General features: G+C 40.5%; 1 protein-coding gene across 1 annotated transcript; it reads left to right on the top strand.

Moving 5' to 3' along the window:
- The first annotated feature begins 4,771 nt into the window (after positions 1 to 4,771).
- nmu (neuromedin U) lies at positions 4,772 to 18,634 on the top strand. The gene is made up of 9 exons (XM_060916065.1): positions 4,772 to 4,874; positions 6,577 to 6,617; positions 7,175 to 7,222; positions 7,408 to 7,467; positions 7,682 to 7,711; positions 7,981 to 8,028; positions 12,546 to 12,620; positions 17,462 to 17,506; positions 18,593 to 18,634. Exons 1-9 carry the CDS (start codon positions 4,772 to 4,774, stop codon positions 18,626 to 18,628), a joined length of 486 nt encoding a protein of 161 aa, XP_060772048.1. The 3' UTR covers positions 18,629 to 18,634.
- The last annotated feature ends 297 nt before the right edge of the window (positions 18,635 to 18,931 follow it).

Here is an 18,931-nt window from a genome sequence, read left to right as displayed (position 1 = left end):
GCCTGCGACCCTGTAGAAGGATAAAGCGGCTAGAGATAATGAGATGAGATGAGATGAGATTTCCGAACAGCAAGTTTTTTATATCATAATCTGAAATATAAATATGTATTTCTTCTATATTCAGATAAGCTCTTTAATGTCTGTTTGCACAGAAATTTGTCTTGCATTGCACTTCTCCACAATCCACAATCCACGCACAGTAAAAGACACATAAAAAAACACAATATGGCCTACAGAGTCCGGTCATGCATCTCGGTCCATAAGCTGTTAGGGCAGCACAGTCCAATAAATTAAAAACCTTAAATGTTCCTGGGGGGTGTAATATAATATTGAATGAAATATGTATTCCATGTAAATGTGTGTGAGGGCTATTTTGTTCTCCTTTGGTTGAGCAATGATATAGAATGAGGGAGAAAACAGTGTTTATATTTGTTTCTTCGGCAGCTAGGCATTCTGAAACGTCTTCCAGAAGGGAGGAGCTCATACTCCTGATTCAGCACATGGGAAGGGTCCAGAGCAATCTTGTCTGCCATCCTGAGTGTGTGTTTAGTGCAACTGTCCAAGAAATTTCCCTCTAAAGTGTGGCCTACCAGTTTTGAGCAAATATTCAGAAGTCTGAGTATCCTGTTTTTTAGTTGGATTGAGAGGCCACAGAACCACACTGCCCCCCATATTGTAAACTGCTTTGTATTGTGGATGTGAAGAATTGATGCAAGATCTCCTTGCTGGCGCCAAAGGATCTCAGTCTTCTTAGAAAGTATATTCTCTGCTGAACTTTGTTGCAAATGAAGTCCACATGCTGTGACCAGGAGAAGACACTGTCCACATATACTCCTAGATATTTAAAAAATGCCGACTGTGTTATGGGTTTATCCTGAATTATGACTGGGGCTGGTGTATGTTGAACTGTGCCAAAAATGACCTCCTCCGTTTTGATGGGATTCAAAGTGAGGGCATTGTGCTCACCCCATTGGACCACTCTTCTCACACTCTCGTAGTAGAGGTCAGACTGCATCTCCTCTGTCATCAACGCCACCAGTACCGTATCATCAGAGAATTTGATGAGATACTGGTCGGGGGTATTGATGGTACAGTCGTTGGTGTAAATTGTGAAGAGCAGAGGACAGCTCACGCATCCTTGTGGTGCTCCACTGCTCGTTGTGACCACAGGGGAAAGCGTGTTGTTGATTCTGACCAGCTGTTGCCTATGGATTAGAAAAGAGTGGTACCAATGAATAAGATAAGGATTAATGTCTAGCTGCTGCATTTTTGAGAGAAGTAAGTCCGGTCTGATGGTATTGAAAGCAGAGGAGTAGTCAATAAACAGTGCTCTGGCATATGGTTTGTGACTTGGTGAGTCCAAGTGTTTTAAAACAATGTGTGTAAGAGTAGCAACGGCATCTTCAGTATTGCGGCCACACTTGTAGGCAAACTGATATTGGTCCAATTTGCTCTGCACTGACCTGGAGAGCAAGGGGCAAATGATTCGTTCCAGTGACTTCATCAGAATGGACGTCAGAGCCACAGGTCTGAAATCGTTGCACTCCTTTGGGCACATTTTCTTTGGAAGTGGGATCACATGTGACATTTTCCAAGCAGTGGGGACAGTGTGTGTATCCAGTGATTGTTGGAAGATGGGCTGCCACGCAGGGGCCAGCTCTTTGCTGTACGTCTTCAGAACAGAGGCTGTGATGTTATCTGGGCCCTTAGACTTCCGTACGTTAAGATGTCGGAACGCCTGGGCCACCTGCTGTACTGATATGTGTACTCTGTCATCTGGGTTTACAGTGACTGACTTAAGGATGTCTGTGCAGCTTTCCTCAGTCCCAGGCACTTCAAACCTAGTGAAAAAAGAGTTCAACTCCACAGCAGACACCAGCTCATCAGTTGTTGTAAAGGGCTTGCGTAGTTTGCTTGGCTTGGCATTCTTAAGTAATAATATTATGCTAGGGCGGCACAGTGGTGTAGTGGTTAGCACTGTTGCCTCACAGAAAGAAGGTCCTGGGTTCGAGCCCAGCGGCCGGCGAGGGCCTTTCTGTGTGGAGTTTGCATGTTCTCCCCGTGTCTGCGTGGGTTTCCTCCGGGTGCTCCGGTTTCCCCCACAGTCCAAAGACATGCAGGTTAGGCTAATTGGTGACTCTAAATTGACCGTAGGTGTGAATGTGAGTGTGAATGGTTGTTTGTTTCTGTGTCAGCCCTGCGATGACCTGGCGACTTGTCCAGGGTGTACCCCGCCTCTCGCCCATAGTCAGCTGGGATAGGCTCCAGCTTGCCTGTGACCCTGTAGGACAGGATAAGTGGCTATGGATAATGGATGGATGGATTATGCAATACAGTTCTATGCAAAAGTCTTTGGCACATGCAAAGAAATGCTGTAGAGCAAAAATGCTGTCAGAAATAATGAAATGTTTTAATTGTCTACATTTTAAAAAAATACTATAAAGTACAGTAATGCATGAAACAAAGGGAATATTTGGTGTGAGACGACCCTTTGCTTAAAAAAATATAGTAGGCTCTGGTACAATGAGTGCAGTTTTATAAGGAAATGAACTGTAGGTTTTACAGAACCAGACACAGTTCTTCTGGAAACTTTGACTGTCACACTTGCTTCTTAATTCTGCAGCAAAATCCAATACCCCTTGTTATACTGTATTTGTGTCTGAAAAGTGTCTCTTATGTAACATGCTGTTTTCTTTACTGGCATACAAACATTTTTCTGTAACATTTAATTTACTGGAAGACTAGTGTTTGGAAATCAAAAATGCTTTTTTACTGACTTCATAAAACAGACGTCATAAAATTAAAAACCTCTAATAAAGTTTTAAAAAAAAACCAGGGTGCCTATTGCACAGTACTGTATATACACAGTATACTGTGCAAAAGTCTTAGGCACATGTACAGAAATGCTGTAGACCAAAAATGGCTTTAAAAAATAATGAAATTAAACGTTTCAACATTTAAAAATATACTATAAACAGCAGTAAGCCATAATAAATGAAACAAAGTCAGTATTTGGTGTCAGACAACCCTTTGCTTTAAAAAAAAAAGTAGTCTCAGGAACAGTTAGTGCAGTTTTATAAGGAAATGAGCTGTAGGTTTTACTGAGCATCTTTCAGAACCAGCCACAGCTCTTCTGGACAATTTGACTGTCACACTTCCTTCTTAATTTTGCAGCAAAACCCAGTAGCCTTCATTATGTTTTCTTTTTAATCTGAAAAGTGGCCTCTTATGTAATATGCTGCTCAGATACAAACATTTTTTTCTGTAACATTTAATTTTGTGCTGGAAAATGAACGTTTGGACTCTAAAATGCTTCTGTACTGATTCGATAATGTAGAAGTCATAAAATAGAAATCTGTAACAAAGTTCGTATGGAATAAAAAATAGGGTGTCTAAGACTTTTGCACAGCACTGTATGTCTGGCTGCTTTTCTTAGTTGTCGCACAATCATAGTGCAGCATACATCAGCGCAGCATATAATATAATTACTGCACCTAGTGGACAAAATAGGAACTGCAACAAGTGCTAATAGAAGCCCATTGGGACAGGAATCGCACTGCCCCATGCTCACTGCATGAACATTTTCACTGGAGAAGGAGAAGCAGACAGGAAAGTCAATGACAGGGTTGCCATCACTGTGGTATTTATGCCAAATTTGGCTTGTTTAAAAATACTCCACAAATCCCTCAAGATCTTGTTTTATAGGCATTCATCCATCCGTTATCTGTAGCCACTTATCCTGTCCTACAGGGTTGCAGGCAAGCTGGAGCCTATCCCAGCTTACTATGGGTCAGAGGCGGGGTACACCCTGGACAAGTCGCCAGGTTATCGCAAGACTGACACAGAGACAACCATTCACACTCACATTCACACCTACAGTCAATTTGGAGCCACCAATTAGCCTAACCTGCATGTTTTTGGACTGTAGGGGAAACCGGAGCACCTAAAGGAAACCCACGCGGACAACATGCAAACTCCACATAAAAAGGCCCTCACCGGCCGCTGGGCTCGAACCCAGGACCTTCTTGCTGTGAGGCGACAGTGCTAACCACTACACCACCGTGCTGCCGTTTTATAGGCAAATAATTGGAATTAAATTTACGCATCCATCCACCCATCCATTATCTATAGCCGCTTATCCTGTCCTACAGGGTCGCAGGCAAGCTGGAGCTTTTTTTTTTCTGTAACATTTGATTTTGTGCTGGAAAACGAACGTTTGGAACTCTAAAATGTTTTTGTACTGACTCGATAATGTAGAAGTCATAAAATAGAACTCTATGACAAAGTTTGTATATATAAAAGGTGCCTGAGACTTTTGCACAGTACTATATATGTGTGTGTGTGCTAATATCTTAGAATATTACTTTTGTGTCTTATGTTAAAATTCCAAATGGAAAACCAGTTCATAAATTGTCGTGTGTGTGTGTTTACAATACTCAAAGTGGTATTTAGTGTCATGTTAGATACGTTGTATCCCAAAAGTGCTCTGACTGCATGCGCATAACGCCCAAATGATCTTATTAGACATCTGGAGTCGAATTAACCTCCTTAAAAAAAAAAGCCCACAACAGAGACATCACAACTCCACCTCACGGAAAGACATAATGGGCAGTTTGCGTGGGGCTGTGACGCAGATCCCCAGATATACGCTGCGGGAAAGGGTGTGACCTCAAACCTTCAAATCCTTTGATCGGATCGCGAGAGGAATCAGAAAGAAAACGTGCCCGAAGCACGAGGACCTGCAGGGTGCGACATCACTGCGGGAGGAACCATGAAGACGAACCAGTGGCGCAAAGGAGCCTGGGAAAGCGCACACAACGGCGCAAGCCTTGCACTCGCCCTTCTGCTCATCTCAGCCATACCACCCTGCACAGGTACAGATATATATATATATATATATATATATATATATATATATTTCATTAATACTCCTTGATGGATCAGAGCGCGCGCGCGTTTTGGAGACTCCATGCGTAATTGGAGTGACTGAGCTTCTGTCATTACTGTGATTGCGTAATCCTGCATTAAAGCAGCACTTCGCAACCTGTAAAGTAACAAAATCTTACAGCAAAGTGACTGAAGTGTAAATAGCAAGTGTTAACATTTCGAAAAAGAGTAAAACTTACCCTTTTGATAGAGCTGGGGGTGTTTTTTTCTTCAGTCAATTCTCCTCAATTCAGTGTTAATATTTCACTCTTTGTGGTGGTGTTCGACTCTCTTCAGTGTGAAATGAACTCTTGTACTATTTTACTCAGTTCAGAGCCTCCGTTACTCTGTTACACAATCACTCTGTCATTTTGCTCCCGCTCCGACTCCAAATGTCACTCTCTGAACGCCAAATAGAGCAAAATTAATTGTTTATTTTTGAGGAAAATACTTTTAACTCTGGAAAAATTGCTCAGTCATTTTTCCTGTGTCATTATCAGTGGTTGTTATTCCATGGCGCATGAAACATATATATATATATATATATATATATATATATATATATATATATATATATATATATATATATATAAGCTGTGTATTCAAAATAAAACAGTTTGTATTATAACATCAGCAATTTTGAGGCTGATTGTAATTATTGTAAAATGGCTTTTTTTGGGGGGGGGGGGGGGGGGCTTAGAGTTAAATATACACTTTAGGTGATAAGGTGATTTAAAAAAAAATAATCCCTGTTAAAACATTTTGTGAAACAGGACTGCAGTGTAGTAAGAACAAAACATTGCTGGTTCTAATACAGTGAGAATCGCTTGGGGTGATTTTCTCCATTGGAAATATTAAAGTGTGTAAAATTTCATCTCAGAATTCAGACATAGGTGGTATACTTTTTTTTTAGTCAATAGGTCAACTGTTTGTGCAGTCTACTGTAAAGTGGATGATATGAGCACTGATTGGGATTTTCAGGGAGAACTTGCACTGAGTGCTGAATTAACACCTAGAGCACTAAATGGACTGTTCTATTACTGTACTTGCTGAAGCTGAGGGTGAGATTTGTGCCTGTCTGCTGTTCAGTGGTAAATAATCTCCTGTAATCATCATGAAGAACTGAACAATGGTCAGAAAAGCATTTACAAAACTCTTGCTCTTTGCTCTGTAGTGAGGATTTTAATCCAACTTAAATGACATGAAACTATATGTAGACTATAACCAAGAGTGAAAACAATACTTTTTGCTATTACGTAAAGAGCATCCCACTATCTAAAACCAAACTTTTAACATGAATTAATTATAGTTTTTTAAATGATTGAGAAAAAAATTACCAGGGTATTTTTTTAATTGCATATTTTAAAATATCCGAAACTGTCAAATATCCTTGTGGGAACATTTGGTCCTCACAAAGATATTAAAAAAAAAAAGATTTTGACCATATGGAGACATTTGGCTGGTCCCCATGCATAAATCTTTTTTTTTTTTTTTTTTACAACAACTGCAGCTTTTATTTCAGAAAAAAAAAAACTTAAAGTCAAACAATTTTTTTTTTGTTTCTTGAGGTTAAGATTAGAGTTAGAATACGGTCCTCACAAGAATAGTAAGAAAACCGTGTGTGTGTGTGTGTGTGTGTGTGTTTATAAGGTGCTCCAGTGTTCCCAGAGAATGACAAGCTGCTAAAGCAGGTAGGACCTATCCATTCACACACTCATCCAGTACCGGTATATCATGCATAAGCGCACACACACTGAAGATATGATATGATTATATAGAGTCCCCCCCCCATTATTTCCCTTAATATCTTTCTGAATTCATCTTCTTTCTAACAATACAATTTAATCTCGAGCTTGTTTTAAAGATTGTAAATCATTTTTGTTGCTCAGATCCAGGGAGGGTACTTTATGTAATGACTAACCTCTGCTTATTATGTTCATGTGAAATCGGGGGGGGGGGATAAGTGACTACAAAATTGCTCATATATTTTATATGGGATGAGAGAGAGAGAGAGAGAGAGATTGTGGTCAAAACATTCTTATCTCACCCCATAATGTGGAAACACTGTTCAGTGCATAGGTTAATGCTTCTGACTCATGGAGTATGTACAAAATGTTGGGATTATTACTTGGTGCCTTCCAAAAATAGTGGGCTCATTTTGATATCAAAGCCATCGTTTTGAACGTGGAAAACATTCAAGTGGGTTTGACAGAAAAGTGCCATTTACTTCCTGCATCCTGTCACACAGATAGATACCGCATGCTCCTCCCTCCTCCCTGAAGAACAACCTCTCAGGGTGAGTGAGACCCTCTTTATACAAGAATGTGAGCCTTAATGTTGCAAATAAACATTTTGGTGAGGATGAGCTGGCTCTGGATAAAACTTCAGAGTCCTTGGAGAACATCCTTGTTCGCCTGAAATGAACCATTTGCATAAAAACTATGCAGTTAAACTGTCTGTAACCCTGCACTTCTTCTTCAGACATTGGACACGTTGTGGGATCTGTGTGACCTGACGCAGGGTGTGTTGCAGAAATCTCAGGTGAAGTCTTTCATGTTGAAATGATTTCAATCAGTGTTACCTTCTGAGCTTTGCTTATGTCAGGTTTTTTTTTCCCGATATTAATCCATATACAGTACTGTAGCCAGCAGTATGCATCTAGTCTACTGAGAGTATTGCATTAAGATCTATAAACCAATCTATGAATGAAGCAGTGGAGGTGAAGTTTGACTGTATTTGTATGCTGTATATACAGGAACTGGCAGCTCGAGAAACCACAAAAAGGGTAAGATCCTACACACGCACACATTCACTGATTTCTCAAATTACAGTCGAACAGCATCATAACCTCCACCTTTTCTTTTCTATTTTTATGTGGTCCTGTAAACATGTGTTGTTTGTGTACCTGTTATGTCCTTTTACGCTTGCATACTTGTATTTTTATATACGTATGAGTGTGCATCTTTTTTCTTTTTTTGTATTTAAACATCCATTGGTGCGTTTTTTGTACTTGTCCCAATGTGGACGTGTCTGTTTTAATGTGCATTTGCGTAGTTTTTATTTCATTACACTAAGCCGAATTCTGGATTGCCTGATGGGACGGTACGTTATTTTTTTAATAGCTCTTTTTTTTCCCCCTCTCCTTTACTCTTTGGCCTGCTGCTTATTTGTCACTATTCTGCAAAGTTGCACAGTGTTTGTTTACACTTCCAGCTGCATATTACTATCTGTAAAGCAATAAGAGAGTGCACACAAATATATACACATGCTCAAGGATAAACAACAATGAGCATCACTTCCCCTTTGTAAATCTGACGCTTCCTTTTGTGTGGCTGTCTTGCCCTGGAGTACATGAGTTACTTGGTCTGTCAAGATGTGACACAGAACAATGCCAACAAATGGATAGTAAAAAAATGAACCAAACAGTAGATATAGAAATAGGACAGGTTCTGTCAAAAAAGGAAACTTTTTTTTTGTAATTAGCAAGCTTTTACATTATTCATTGCAATTTGTCTTGCTTTAGGACTGGAAATTTCTTGATAGTTTTGTATGAAACTACAACTCCAAATCAGAAAAATTTGGGACAGTAAAACATTTACCACTTTATAATGCTGCCATTCCTTCGCACAACACTGAAAAGATGTTCAGGGATTGGAGACACCAAGTAATGAAGTGTTTCAGGTGTTATTTTGTCCCATTCTTCCTGTAAACAGGTCTTAAGGTGTGCAGTAGGATGGGGTCGTCATTGTCATGTTTTTCGTTTCAAAATTCACCAAAATATTCTCCATTGGGGACAGAGGGGACAGGTATGGAATCAATTTTGTGCCAAAATGTTCATACAATACTTTTGAAATATCAAACAAAAACGACAAATCAAAATACAAAAAAAGAAAAAAAGTCAATTTTTTTAGACTGGCAAACAAATTATTCATGTAATCGTGCAAAATATCAGTCTATTACTCTTCAGAAACCTTTTATTTTTGTTCCGCGTCTTTCTCAGTTTTGTTTGACGTAATTTATTTTGGTTGCGATTCCAGCTTTCTCGTTTGTGCTCCCTGACTTTTTGCTTGCAGTTTTGGCACAAACTTCACGTGTGGGCGGGCTGTCCAGGAATGCATTCCCATTGGCTAACTTGTGTTTGACTGACAGCTAAGCTCAGCCATTCCCCGGAGGCTGTCGCGGCCATTTCCTACTCGGATTTTGGTGGACTGTTTTTATTTATTTTATTTATTTATTTTGAGGATAACCCCTTGAGATGTGGCATCTCATTTTCAAGGGGGTCCTTGACGAGTTTGACGAGTGACCAATCCATTGACGGTAAACAAGGATCGAGTGGACTTCAGTGGCGACTATGATATTGAATTAATTCAACAAAGTGTAAATTCAATATCATAGTCGCCACTGAAGTCCACTCGATCCTTGTTTACCATCAATGGATCGGTCACTCGTCAAACAGTCCGCCAGAATCCGAGTAGGAAATGGCCGCAACAGCCTCCGGGGAATGGCTGAGCGTAGCTGTCAGTCAAACACAAGTTACCCAATGGGAATGCATTCCTGGACAGCCCACCCACATGTGAAGTTTGTGCCAAAACTGCAAGCAAAAAGTCAGCGAGCGCAAACAAGAAAGCTGGAATCGCAACCAAAATAAATTACGTCAAACAAAACTGAGAAAGACGCGGAACAAAAATAAAAGGTTTCTGAAGAGTAATAGACTGATATTTTGCACGATTACATGAATAATTTGTTTGCCAGTCTAAAAAAATTGACTTTTTTTTTCTTTTTTTTTGCATTTTGATTTGTCGTTTTTGTTTGATATTTCAAAAGTATTGTATGAACATTTTGGCACAAAATTGATTCCATAGGACAGGAACCCTCTTCTTTCACAGCCATGCCTTTGTAATGTGGGCAGAATGTGGTTTTGCATCGTCTTGTTGAAATATCCCTGGAAAAGATGTCGTCTTGAAGGCAGCATATGTTGATCCATAATCTCAATGTATTTTTCTGCATTAATGCTGCCATCACAGAAGTGTAAGTTACCTTTGCCAAAGGCACTGACACAACCCCATACCATGACAGACCTTGACTTTGGGACTTGTTGCTGGTAACAATCTGGATGGTCCTTTTCGTCTTTGGTCTGGAGCACACAACATCCATTTCTTACAAAAAAGACCTGGAACACTGATTCATGTGACTACAATACTTGTTTCCATTGTGTGATGGTCCATCCCAGATGCCTCTTAAGCCCAGAGAAGTTGATGGCGCTTCTGGACACAGTTAACATAAGGCTTCCTTTTTGTGCACTAACATTTTAACTGGTATTTGTGGATGTAATTCTGTATTGTAGTGCTTGACAAAGGTTTGCTAAAGTAATCCCGAGCCCATGTGGTTATATCAGCTATAGATGAATGACTGTTCTTGATGCAGTGCTGCCTGAGGGATCAGAGATCACGGGTGTTCAGCTTAGGCTTGTGCCCTTGCCCTTTATGCACTGAAATTCCTCCAGATTCATTGAATACAGACGCAAGTAGGGAGTCAAACTTTCAGAGTTACCAGAGAACTGCCCCTCTCCACATACACTGTAGCTATGTAATAGGCGAGAGGCCAAGGGCTATAGAAATGGAGTTTGGCGCCACCCAATGCACCTTAATGGGCTTGTTAGTACTGGGATGGGAGGCTGCCCGGGAAGACCAGGTCCGGGCACGGGAGGGACTTTGATAGTGTAGAGAGTGAAATATCCAAATCCCTTTCCATCTTTGTTTGCGGAATATTGTATTTAAACTTTTCAGTAACTTTCTCATGCGTTTGTTGACAAACTGGAGATCCTCAGCCCATCTTTTGCTCCTCAAAGCCTAGGCCTTTCTGGATAGTGATTTTATACCAAATCTTGATTACAACCACCTGTTGACATCAACTGTTCCAAATCAAATCATTATTTAATTGTTTTTTCCTCATTACTAGCTCTAAATGTAATTCCAACTTATTTTTGGAACATGTTGCAGGGCTGAAATGCAGGAGTGGATGTATATTAACAAATTAAATGAAGATAAAACATGAAATATCTTGGGTTCATACTGTCTGCAATGAAATACAAGTCAAAGTACATTTAGAAATCACTGCTTCTTCTTCTTCTTCTTCTTCTTTTAATTTGTATTTTCCATACTGTTCCAATTTTTTCTGATTTAGAGTTGTATTTATTTATTTATTTATTTATTTATTTTAAATTTCAGAAAAAGACTTTGTCACCCTTATATAGTATGATGCATTTTACTTGTATGCAGGTTTGCATTTCTGTTGTACTGCACAACTATTTTCCAAGACAACTGACATCCACAGAACAGAGCAAATATGTCCAGTACATACAAATCCTAGAAATGTCATGAGTAATGTGATACAATTGGCATGAGTTTTATATGGTATGTTCATCCATCTCTGTCTTAAATAGACATACTATCATCCTAAAGTGATTATTGCAATCCCTTAATCAGTTCCTTCTTCTTGCAAAATCTGTACCTTTCACAGTGGACTCCAAATGATTCCTCTCTGAATTATTTCCCAAAATCAAAAATGCACTTCATCATGAGGACATTCTTACAGACAAAAGACATTTCATAAATAATTAGTCGGTTATTAAATCATTTGGAGTCTAGCTAGTTTTATCATCTGTGACATGTTGGAATTGCGGTCTTTATAAATTTCTGACATCTTTGTTGAACTTGTAAATAAGACGAAATACAATTGGAACACTTACTTGCTTGAAGAAAATGATGCCACTTCCTCAAAAAAAAAAATCCAAAGGCTTATTTAAAAGGATATATTCCTTGAAGAGGATATTTCATCAGAGTAGGGTATTGTTAGACCTACATTTATGAATAAACCCAAATGTGCTTGCTGTTGCTGCCGTTTTCCCAAAGTTAGAATATTGCAGAAAAAAAATTAGTAATCAAAGTGTTTATCAGTTGGTCCTGATTTTTCTTTTCTTTTCTTTTTTTTTTGGAGATCACTTTAATGAAATGATTGAACACCACAGTGGAAGCTTTTCCCCTTGTGAAGGCATTTGCCATTTGAACTGCATTGAATAGCTTTTAGTGTGTGTGTGTGTGTGTGTGTGTGTGTGTGTGTGTGTGTGTGTGTGTGTGTGTGTGTGTGTGGTGTTGGCACAGAGAACCTGCTTTTGCATGGCATTTGTGAGTCTGTTTTTGCTGGACATTAATGCATTCTTTAGGAGATGAAGAACGTTTTTGTGCATGTGAATGTCATGTTGAGATTTAAAAATTCTGCATTGATGCATTATATGGTGCATCACAATGTGCAGTAAATTATATTAATCATAATTTAATGGCCCTGTGATGACCTGGCGACTTGTCCAGGGTGTACCCCGCCTGTCGCCCGTAGTCAGCTGGGATAGGCTCCAGCTTGCCTGCGACCCTGTAGAACAGGATAAAGCGGCTAGAGATGATGAGATGAGATGAGATGATTAGTATTTGGATCAGGACAAGTGTGTGTCTGTGTGTGCGCACGCTCTCACTCTGTCCTCTTTGCAATCCACACCCTAATTCTTCTGGCACTTATTCATGGTTGTCCTCTCTGTGTGTGTGTTTGTTTGTTTGTTTGTGCGTTAGGCCACTGTGTTTCACCCTCTCCTGCAGCTCATACCGCAGCTCCATAGCAGAAGACGCAGAAGAGTAGCATCACATGTATGTATCCTCTGCATGCTTCCTCTTTATATAGCTGGCACTGAAACTACTACACTAATGGACAAGGGAATGATCTCATCCTCTTCAAGAGATCTCCCCCTCTCTCTCCTCCACTTCCGCTGTGTTGAGCCTTTGTAACACACAATTGCATCTCTTAGATAGATGTAATTACATTGCCGTAATTGACACGTCAACATTACATCCTATCGCACCAGAATAATGATGTAGTTACACACTACTACTGTAATTATCCAATGTTGTAATATCCATTGTTGATTTTTACTGTACCTTAGTGTGTCATATCATGTATTATTATAGATACGGGACACTTTCTCCATGGAATAAAAACATGTATTCTTATTCCCTTCTAGTGGGTTTATTGGTAGCATGCTTTATTATCATATCGCTTATCCTCCATGTATTACACCACTCTCCCCAATGGAGAATGAGCGTGCAATAATGTTATAATATTGCACATTGTCAAGACAACACGACCTCACACGTCAGAGCTCATGCGAATATCCAATGACACAATTTTTCTGCTGTGCATGTGCAGAATCATTTCTTTGTCTGCCGGGAAAGAGAGAAGACAAGTCAGTGCTACTGCTAGGATTAGCTATGCTATAATTAAGCACTAAATAAATAAACTAAAAACTGAAACCGAAGACGCACTGAACACCCGAAAGGCTACCAAAACTTCATTACATATTCTTCACACACATTTACAAGAGAAAAACATACCAACAGACACTGAAAAACTGGAAAAGAGACACTGATGTACGAGCGAACAACTGTGACAGTTTGTAAACAAACATGGCCACCAGGTTTGCTTCGTTAAAAGTGGAAGATTTTGAGAAAATGTTGGCTGCCAGGCCGCTCCATTGTGTGTAGCTGTCGATGCTGATTTTAAAAGTAACTAAGTAAATTACATCAGAAAACGAATAAGTCATAGTGAAAAATACTTGTCTTCGACTCGTTCAATATCATGGTAGCTGAATGGAATATATCTGATATACCACTCAACGCCAGCCAATATTATTTAAATATTTTGCTTGTTGTTGGTTCTAATTAGGAGCTGCAGGTGAAATCATTCTACAGGATTTAAAGGGAAATCTCATCCTTATTTAATACATTATGATTCACCTTGGCGGCACGGTGGTGTAGTGGTTAGTGCTGTCGCCTCACAGCAAGAAGATCCGGGTTCGAGCCCCGTGGCCGGCGAGGGCCTTTCTGTGTGGAGTTTGCATGTTCTCCCCGTGTCCGCGTGGGTTTCCTCCGGGTGCTCCGGTTTCCCCCACAGTCCAAAGACATGCAGGTTAGGTTAAGTGGTGACTCTAAATTGACCGTAGGTGTGAATGTGAGTGTGAATGGTTGTCTGTGTCTATGTGTCAGCCCTGTGATGACCCGGCAACTTGTCCAGGGTGTACCCCGCCTTTCGCCCGTAGTCAGCTGGGATAGGCTCCAGCTTGCCTGTGACCCTGTAGAACAGGATAATAATAATAATAAATTTTATTTGTAATGCACTTTTCATGAAAACAATCTCAAAGTGCTACAGAGTAAAATCAACATATAAAATCAACAATCATAAGCTTTTTTAAAAAGGTGGGTTTTCAGGCCACATTTAAAAGCATCAGTAGTTTGTGGTGCCCTCAGATGGTCTGGGAGGGCATTCCAAAGGCGGGGAGCAGCAGAGCAAAAAGCCCAATCTCCCATTGTGCAGAGCTTAGTCCTTGGTACTTTAAGGAGATGGGTGGAGGAGGAACGGAGGGAACGTGTAGATGTCTGAGGAGTGAGGAGATCCTTGAGGTATGTGGGGGCAGTTCCATGGAGACACTGGTGGGTGAGGAGGGAAACCTTATATTCAATGCGGAATGAGACAGGGAGCCAGTGGAGTGTTTTGAGAATGGGAGTGATGTGATTGAATTTTCGCACCCTCATCAGGATCCTAGCAGCACTGTTCTGAATGTATTGGAGCTTTTGAATGCACTTGCTAGGGATCCCGATGAGGAGTGCATTGCAATAGTCCAGCCTGGAGGAGACAAAGGCGTGGACCAGCTTTTCTGCATCTGCCAGGGTGAGAGACGGACGGAGTTTGGCAATGTTCTTGAGGTGGTAGAATGAGGTTTTGCAAAGTTGTTGGATGTGGGTGTCATAGGTAAGGTGGGGGTCCATTTTTACACCAAGATTGGTGACGACTGGGGATAGTGGAATGTCCTGATCAGAGAAGGTGATGCTGGTGATGGTGGAAGTGCCAACCTGGTGTGGAATGCTGACTAGGATGGCTTCAGTTTTGGAGCTGTTTAGCTGCAGAAAGTTGAGCTTCATCCACGCCTTTATCTCCTCCAGGCAGGTGATGAGTGTGGCAGATTGTGAGAGTGCAGAGTGGTTGGGATGGTTAGAATCCGTTTTTAAATAGAGCTGTGTGTCGTCGGCATAGCAGTGGAATGACAGTCCATGTTTACTGATGACATGACCAAGAGGGAGCAGATATATGGTGAAGAGAGTTGGTCCAAGTACTGAGCCCTGGGGAACCCCACAGGTGACAGCGTGGGTCTCTGATTTGGCTTCCCCCAGGGCAACGTGCTCTGTTCTTCCCGACAGATAGGAGGAAAACCAGTTGAAGACGGAGTTGGAGAGGCCGATGGTTGTGTGAAGACGGTGCAACAGGATGTTGTGATCAACAGTGTCGAAGGCAGCGGACAGATCCAGGAGAATGAGGAGGAATGGGGAGCCAGCGTCAGCTGTCATGAGCAGGTTGTTGGTCACCCTAACCAGCGCTGTTTCAGTGCTGTGGCCTTGACGGAAACCAGACTGAAATGTTTCATACAGATTGTTTAGTTTGAGGTGGTTATGGAGTTGGCAGGCCACTACTTTTTCCAGCACTTTTGAGAGAAAGGGCAGGTTTGAAATGGGTCTATAGTTTGAAAGATTATCCGGGTCTAATGTGTGTTTTTTAAGAAGTGGCCTGATAACAGCAGCTTTGAGTGCAGGTGGAACATAGCCAGCTTGAAGTGAAAGGTTTATTACCTGAGTGATGAGGGGGCTAATGACAGCAAGATTGGACTTTACCAGGCCTGTGGGGAGGGGGTCCAACATGCAAGTAGACGGTTTCATTTTACTGATGACGGCCTCAACCTCCTGCAGTGCGACACTGGAAAAGTGGCTGAGAGGTCTAGAAGGCCCTGGCAGTGGATCAGTTAGAGTGGTGAAAGTGGCTGAGGGGCCAGAGGGACTGGAGAGAAGGGAGCGGATAATTACTATTTTATTTCTAAAGAAGTTAATTAAGTTCTTGCACTTTTCCACAGTGGCATCTGAGTGAGAAGTTGTTTGTGGCTGGAGAAGGTGGCCGATGGTAGAGAAAAGCTGCTTGGAGTTGCCTGGGTTGTTGTTAATGATGTTAGAATAAAACTGGGACCGTGCATCTTTGAGGGATTTGACATAGGCTTTTTGATGTTCCCTGAAAGCCTGCTTATGCACTGTAAGTCCTGAAGCTTTGAAGCGTCGTTCAAGGATGCGTCCAGATGATTTCATTCTCCGCAGCTCACTAGTGTACCAGGGGGCTGAGCGTGAGAAGGTGACTGTGCGAGTCCTGATGGGGGCGTGGTGGTCAAATGGATAAAGCGGCTAGAGATAATGAGATGAGATGAGATGATTCACCTTTGCCATTATGATGCAAGGTGAATCATAATGTATTAAATGAGGATGTATTAGTGAGGTTGAACCTCTGAGGCATTTCTTCTGCTCATTAGTTGTTGCACTAATATTGTGTACAAATGACATTTGTGCAGTTGCCATAGAATCCTTTGGGATCCAGGATGATGCGTGCTAATGTGTTCATTTTGTTCTCTAACTAAATATTATACCTCTTGTCCTTTGCATACTTTCCTGCAAAAATTTCCTGTCCATGCCAAATGTTTTCCTTTTACACTTATAAAAGTTTGTGTGTGTGTGTGTGTGGGGGGGGGGGGGGGGGGTGCACTTACGTTTGTTTCTGCTTATACGCATCCCTTCCCAAGCACAAATGTTGCAGTGTGCCTCAAAATTGGCGGCATTAGCTGTTCTTTTCCATTCGCCTGGTTATTATCAACTAAAATTATCTGCATTGACCAGCACTGTACAGAACAGATACTAAAGCATCAGTGGGCATGTAAAACAAGTTGTACTCTTTAAACATTTTGAGGATGCTCATTTGTGAGCTCATATAATAGCTTCTACAATAAATATTATGGTTGTAAATGGATTTGGGGCACAATTTTTGAAATGGAAAAAAAAGCCCATGTTGCAAAGATCTTGCTTTGCTTTAGGAGATACAATTCATATACAAAACCTTATAAACATTTGTGAACGTTTTAATACCATGTCCAGTACTACGTTCTAACATTCCATGAAAAATGTTAAGCTGTCTTAAAAAAAAAAACATGATGCCTTTCCATGAAGGGTTGATCAGTTAGCACTGCTGAATCCTGAAACAGATTTGGTGATGTTGAAGGAGATGAATCATGGAAAATGTGAGATGTCTCACACAATTCAGCCAAAAGAACTGGAATCATGGACTTCTGTTTGAATAATGATGGCATCACGGGATCATCTGAACCCAAGCTGATGTTGATGTTCCTGATTCATTGAGTCGTTTAGTTGATTTTCTTCTATGACTCTAATGGCACTAGAAACTTAAAATTGCTGCAATGGAAAACACTAAGATCTAACAGTAGGAGTTTGGATGGATGATTAGTAATATGTTTTACTGAAAACTGGTCATATTTCAGGTTATATAGGTTATATATAGTATACATATCCTGTCCTTGTTGCGGTATATCTAACCCAGTGCTTGGTTTGTACAGGAGAACCCACGCATGATCCAGAGCAGAGGATACTTCTTATATCGGGTAGGTATAGATCATAACTCACTTGTTCTTCATGTGTTACCATTTAAAAAAAAAAAGTTACTCAGCACAAAAACCACCTGCCAAATAATGCAAATTTAAGGGCCCGGTTCCACAACACCTTATACCTACAGTATGACTATACACCTGTGCCTGAATTTAGTTCCAGTCTGGAGCAGTCACACCACAACTATAATCCTGACTATAATATCGCTTGGTCCTGCCACTCAGGTAAATAAATGCATGCAACTTAGGAATAGTCATGGAAGTTTTTTCCAAGTAGTAGCACATTATTCTGGGTCATACTGTACAGCTTGGACTTGAACAACTCATGCACACACTCCGGTGGTTGATAAAATACAGATAGGTCACGGACTATGGAAATATAATAAAAAGGATACAAAATACAGAGTGATGATGGATTTTAATATGGCTGCATCACAGATGCTAATAATTTATGGATTGGTCACGGACGTTTCAGTATATTAAAGCTTGGTTATGGATTTCATATGGATGATGCATCGCAGATTAAAACTTAAAAGGTCTAAAACAATTAAATGTTTGGACTGTCGATGTTCATCATTAAAATATCTTACCTGCATTTATATGTTTACTTTATTAATTTACTATTGATATTTCATGGAAAATCATATATCTGTGAATAAAAGATCTGTGCTTTGTATTATATTTATTTTCTGTGAATTCATATTCCGTGACTTCATGAGGCAACAAGGATGTTCACAGATGCCCAGGGAAAATAGCACATGCTCAGACAACATCACATGTAAACCATTACCTGATTGGTCAGATGTTTTATCGGATCAGGTCCAGGCCTTGAAAAATCGCTTCAGAAGCAACCTCACCGATACGGATAAACCCAGACCTGGGCTATAGGTATCGTTATTGGTCTGGTGTGAGCACCAACCACATAAACTGCAGGGGACTGATTTATAGTTATAGTTATCGGTATTGTGGGACCGGGCCTTAACTTTTAGTTGTATTACTGCAATTGGTTTATCTGCTTGAGAATACATGCTTAATGTACAGTTATTTATGAGACTCTTTCTTCTCCCCCTCCCCACTCTGCAGCCACGTAATGGGAGACGATCAACAGAATATGTGTAAAGGATTAAAAAAAGAAAAGGTACCCAAACCCACTTACATCTTCATAAACAAATTGAACAGTAGCCTTCTAAACACCTTCTCTTAACCTGTATGTTCTGGTCTGAAACTCTGACTGAGCTTAGCCATTTTGTCTTTGTATCTCAACATGGTGCTTTTCTCGTGGAGCAGCTGATTAACCTCGATGGAGAACCAGAAAATCCAAGGAACCGATCCTTGGATGTGTCCACTTATGACCTCTCTATGGTATAGAGTGATATTGAATGCAAATAGAGAATTCAAATAGTTCAAAAAAGTTTTTTTTTG

This window comes from Neoarius graeffei, chromosome 3 (genome assembly GCF_027579695.1).
Source record: "Neoarius graeffei isolate fNeoGra1 chromosome 3, fNeoGra1.pri, whole genome shotgun sequence".
Lineage (NCBI taxonomy): Eukaryota > Metazoa > Chordata > Actinopteri > Siluriformes > Ariidae > Neoarius > Neoarius graeffei.
Note: the sequence above shows the minus strand (reverse complement) of the source record. Positions and strands in the feature narration are given on the sequence as shown.

Coding starts and splice junctions, on each gene's coding strand:
- nmu (XM_060916065.1), top strand. CDS start 4,772: ATGAAGACGAACCAGTGGCGCAAAGGAGCCTGGGAAAGCGCACACAAC. Junction 6,618..7,174: donor ATGACAAGCTGCTAAAGCAG/GTAGGACCTATC, acceptor CCTGTCACACAG/ATAGATACCGCATGCTCCTC. Junction 12,621..17,461: donor GCAGAAGAGTAGCATCACAT/GTATGTATCCTC, acceptor TGGTTTGTACAG/GAGAACCCACGCATGATCCA.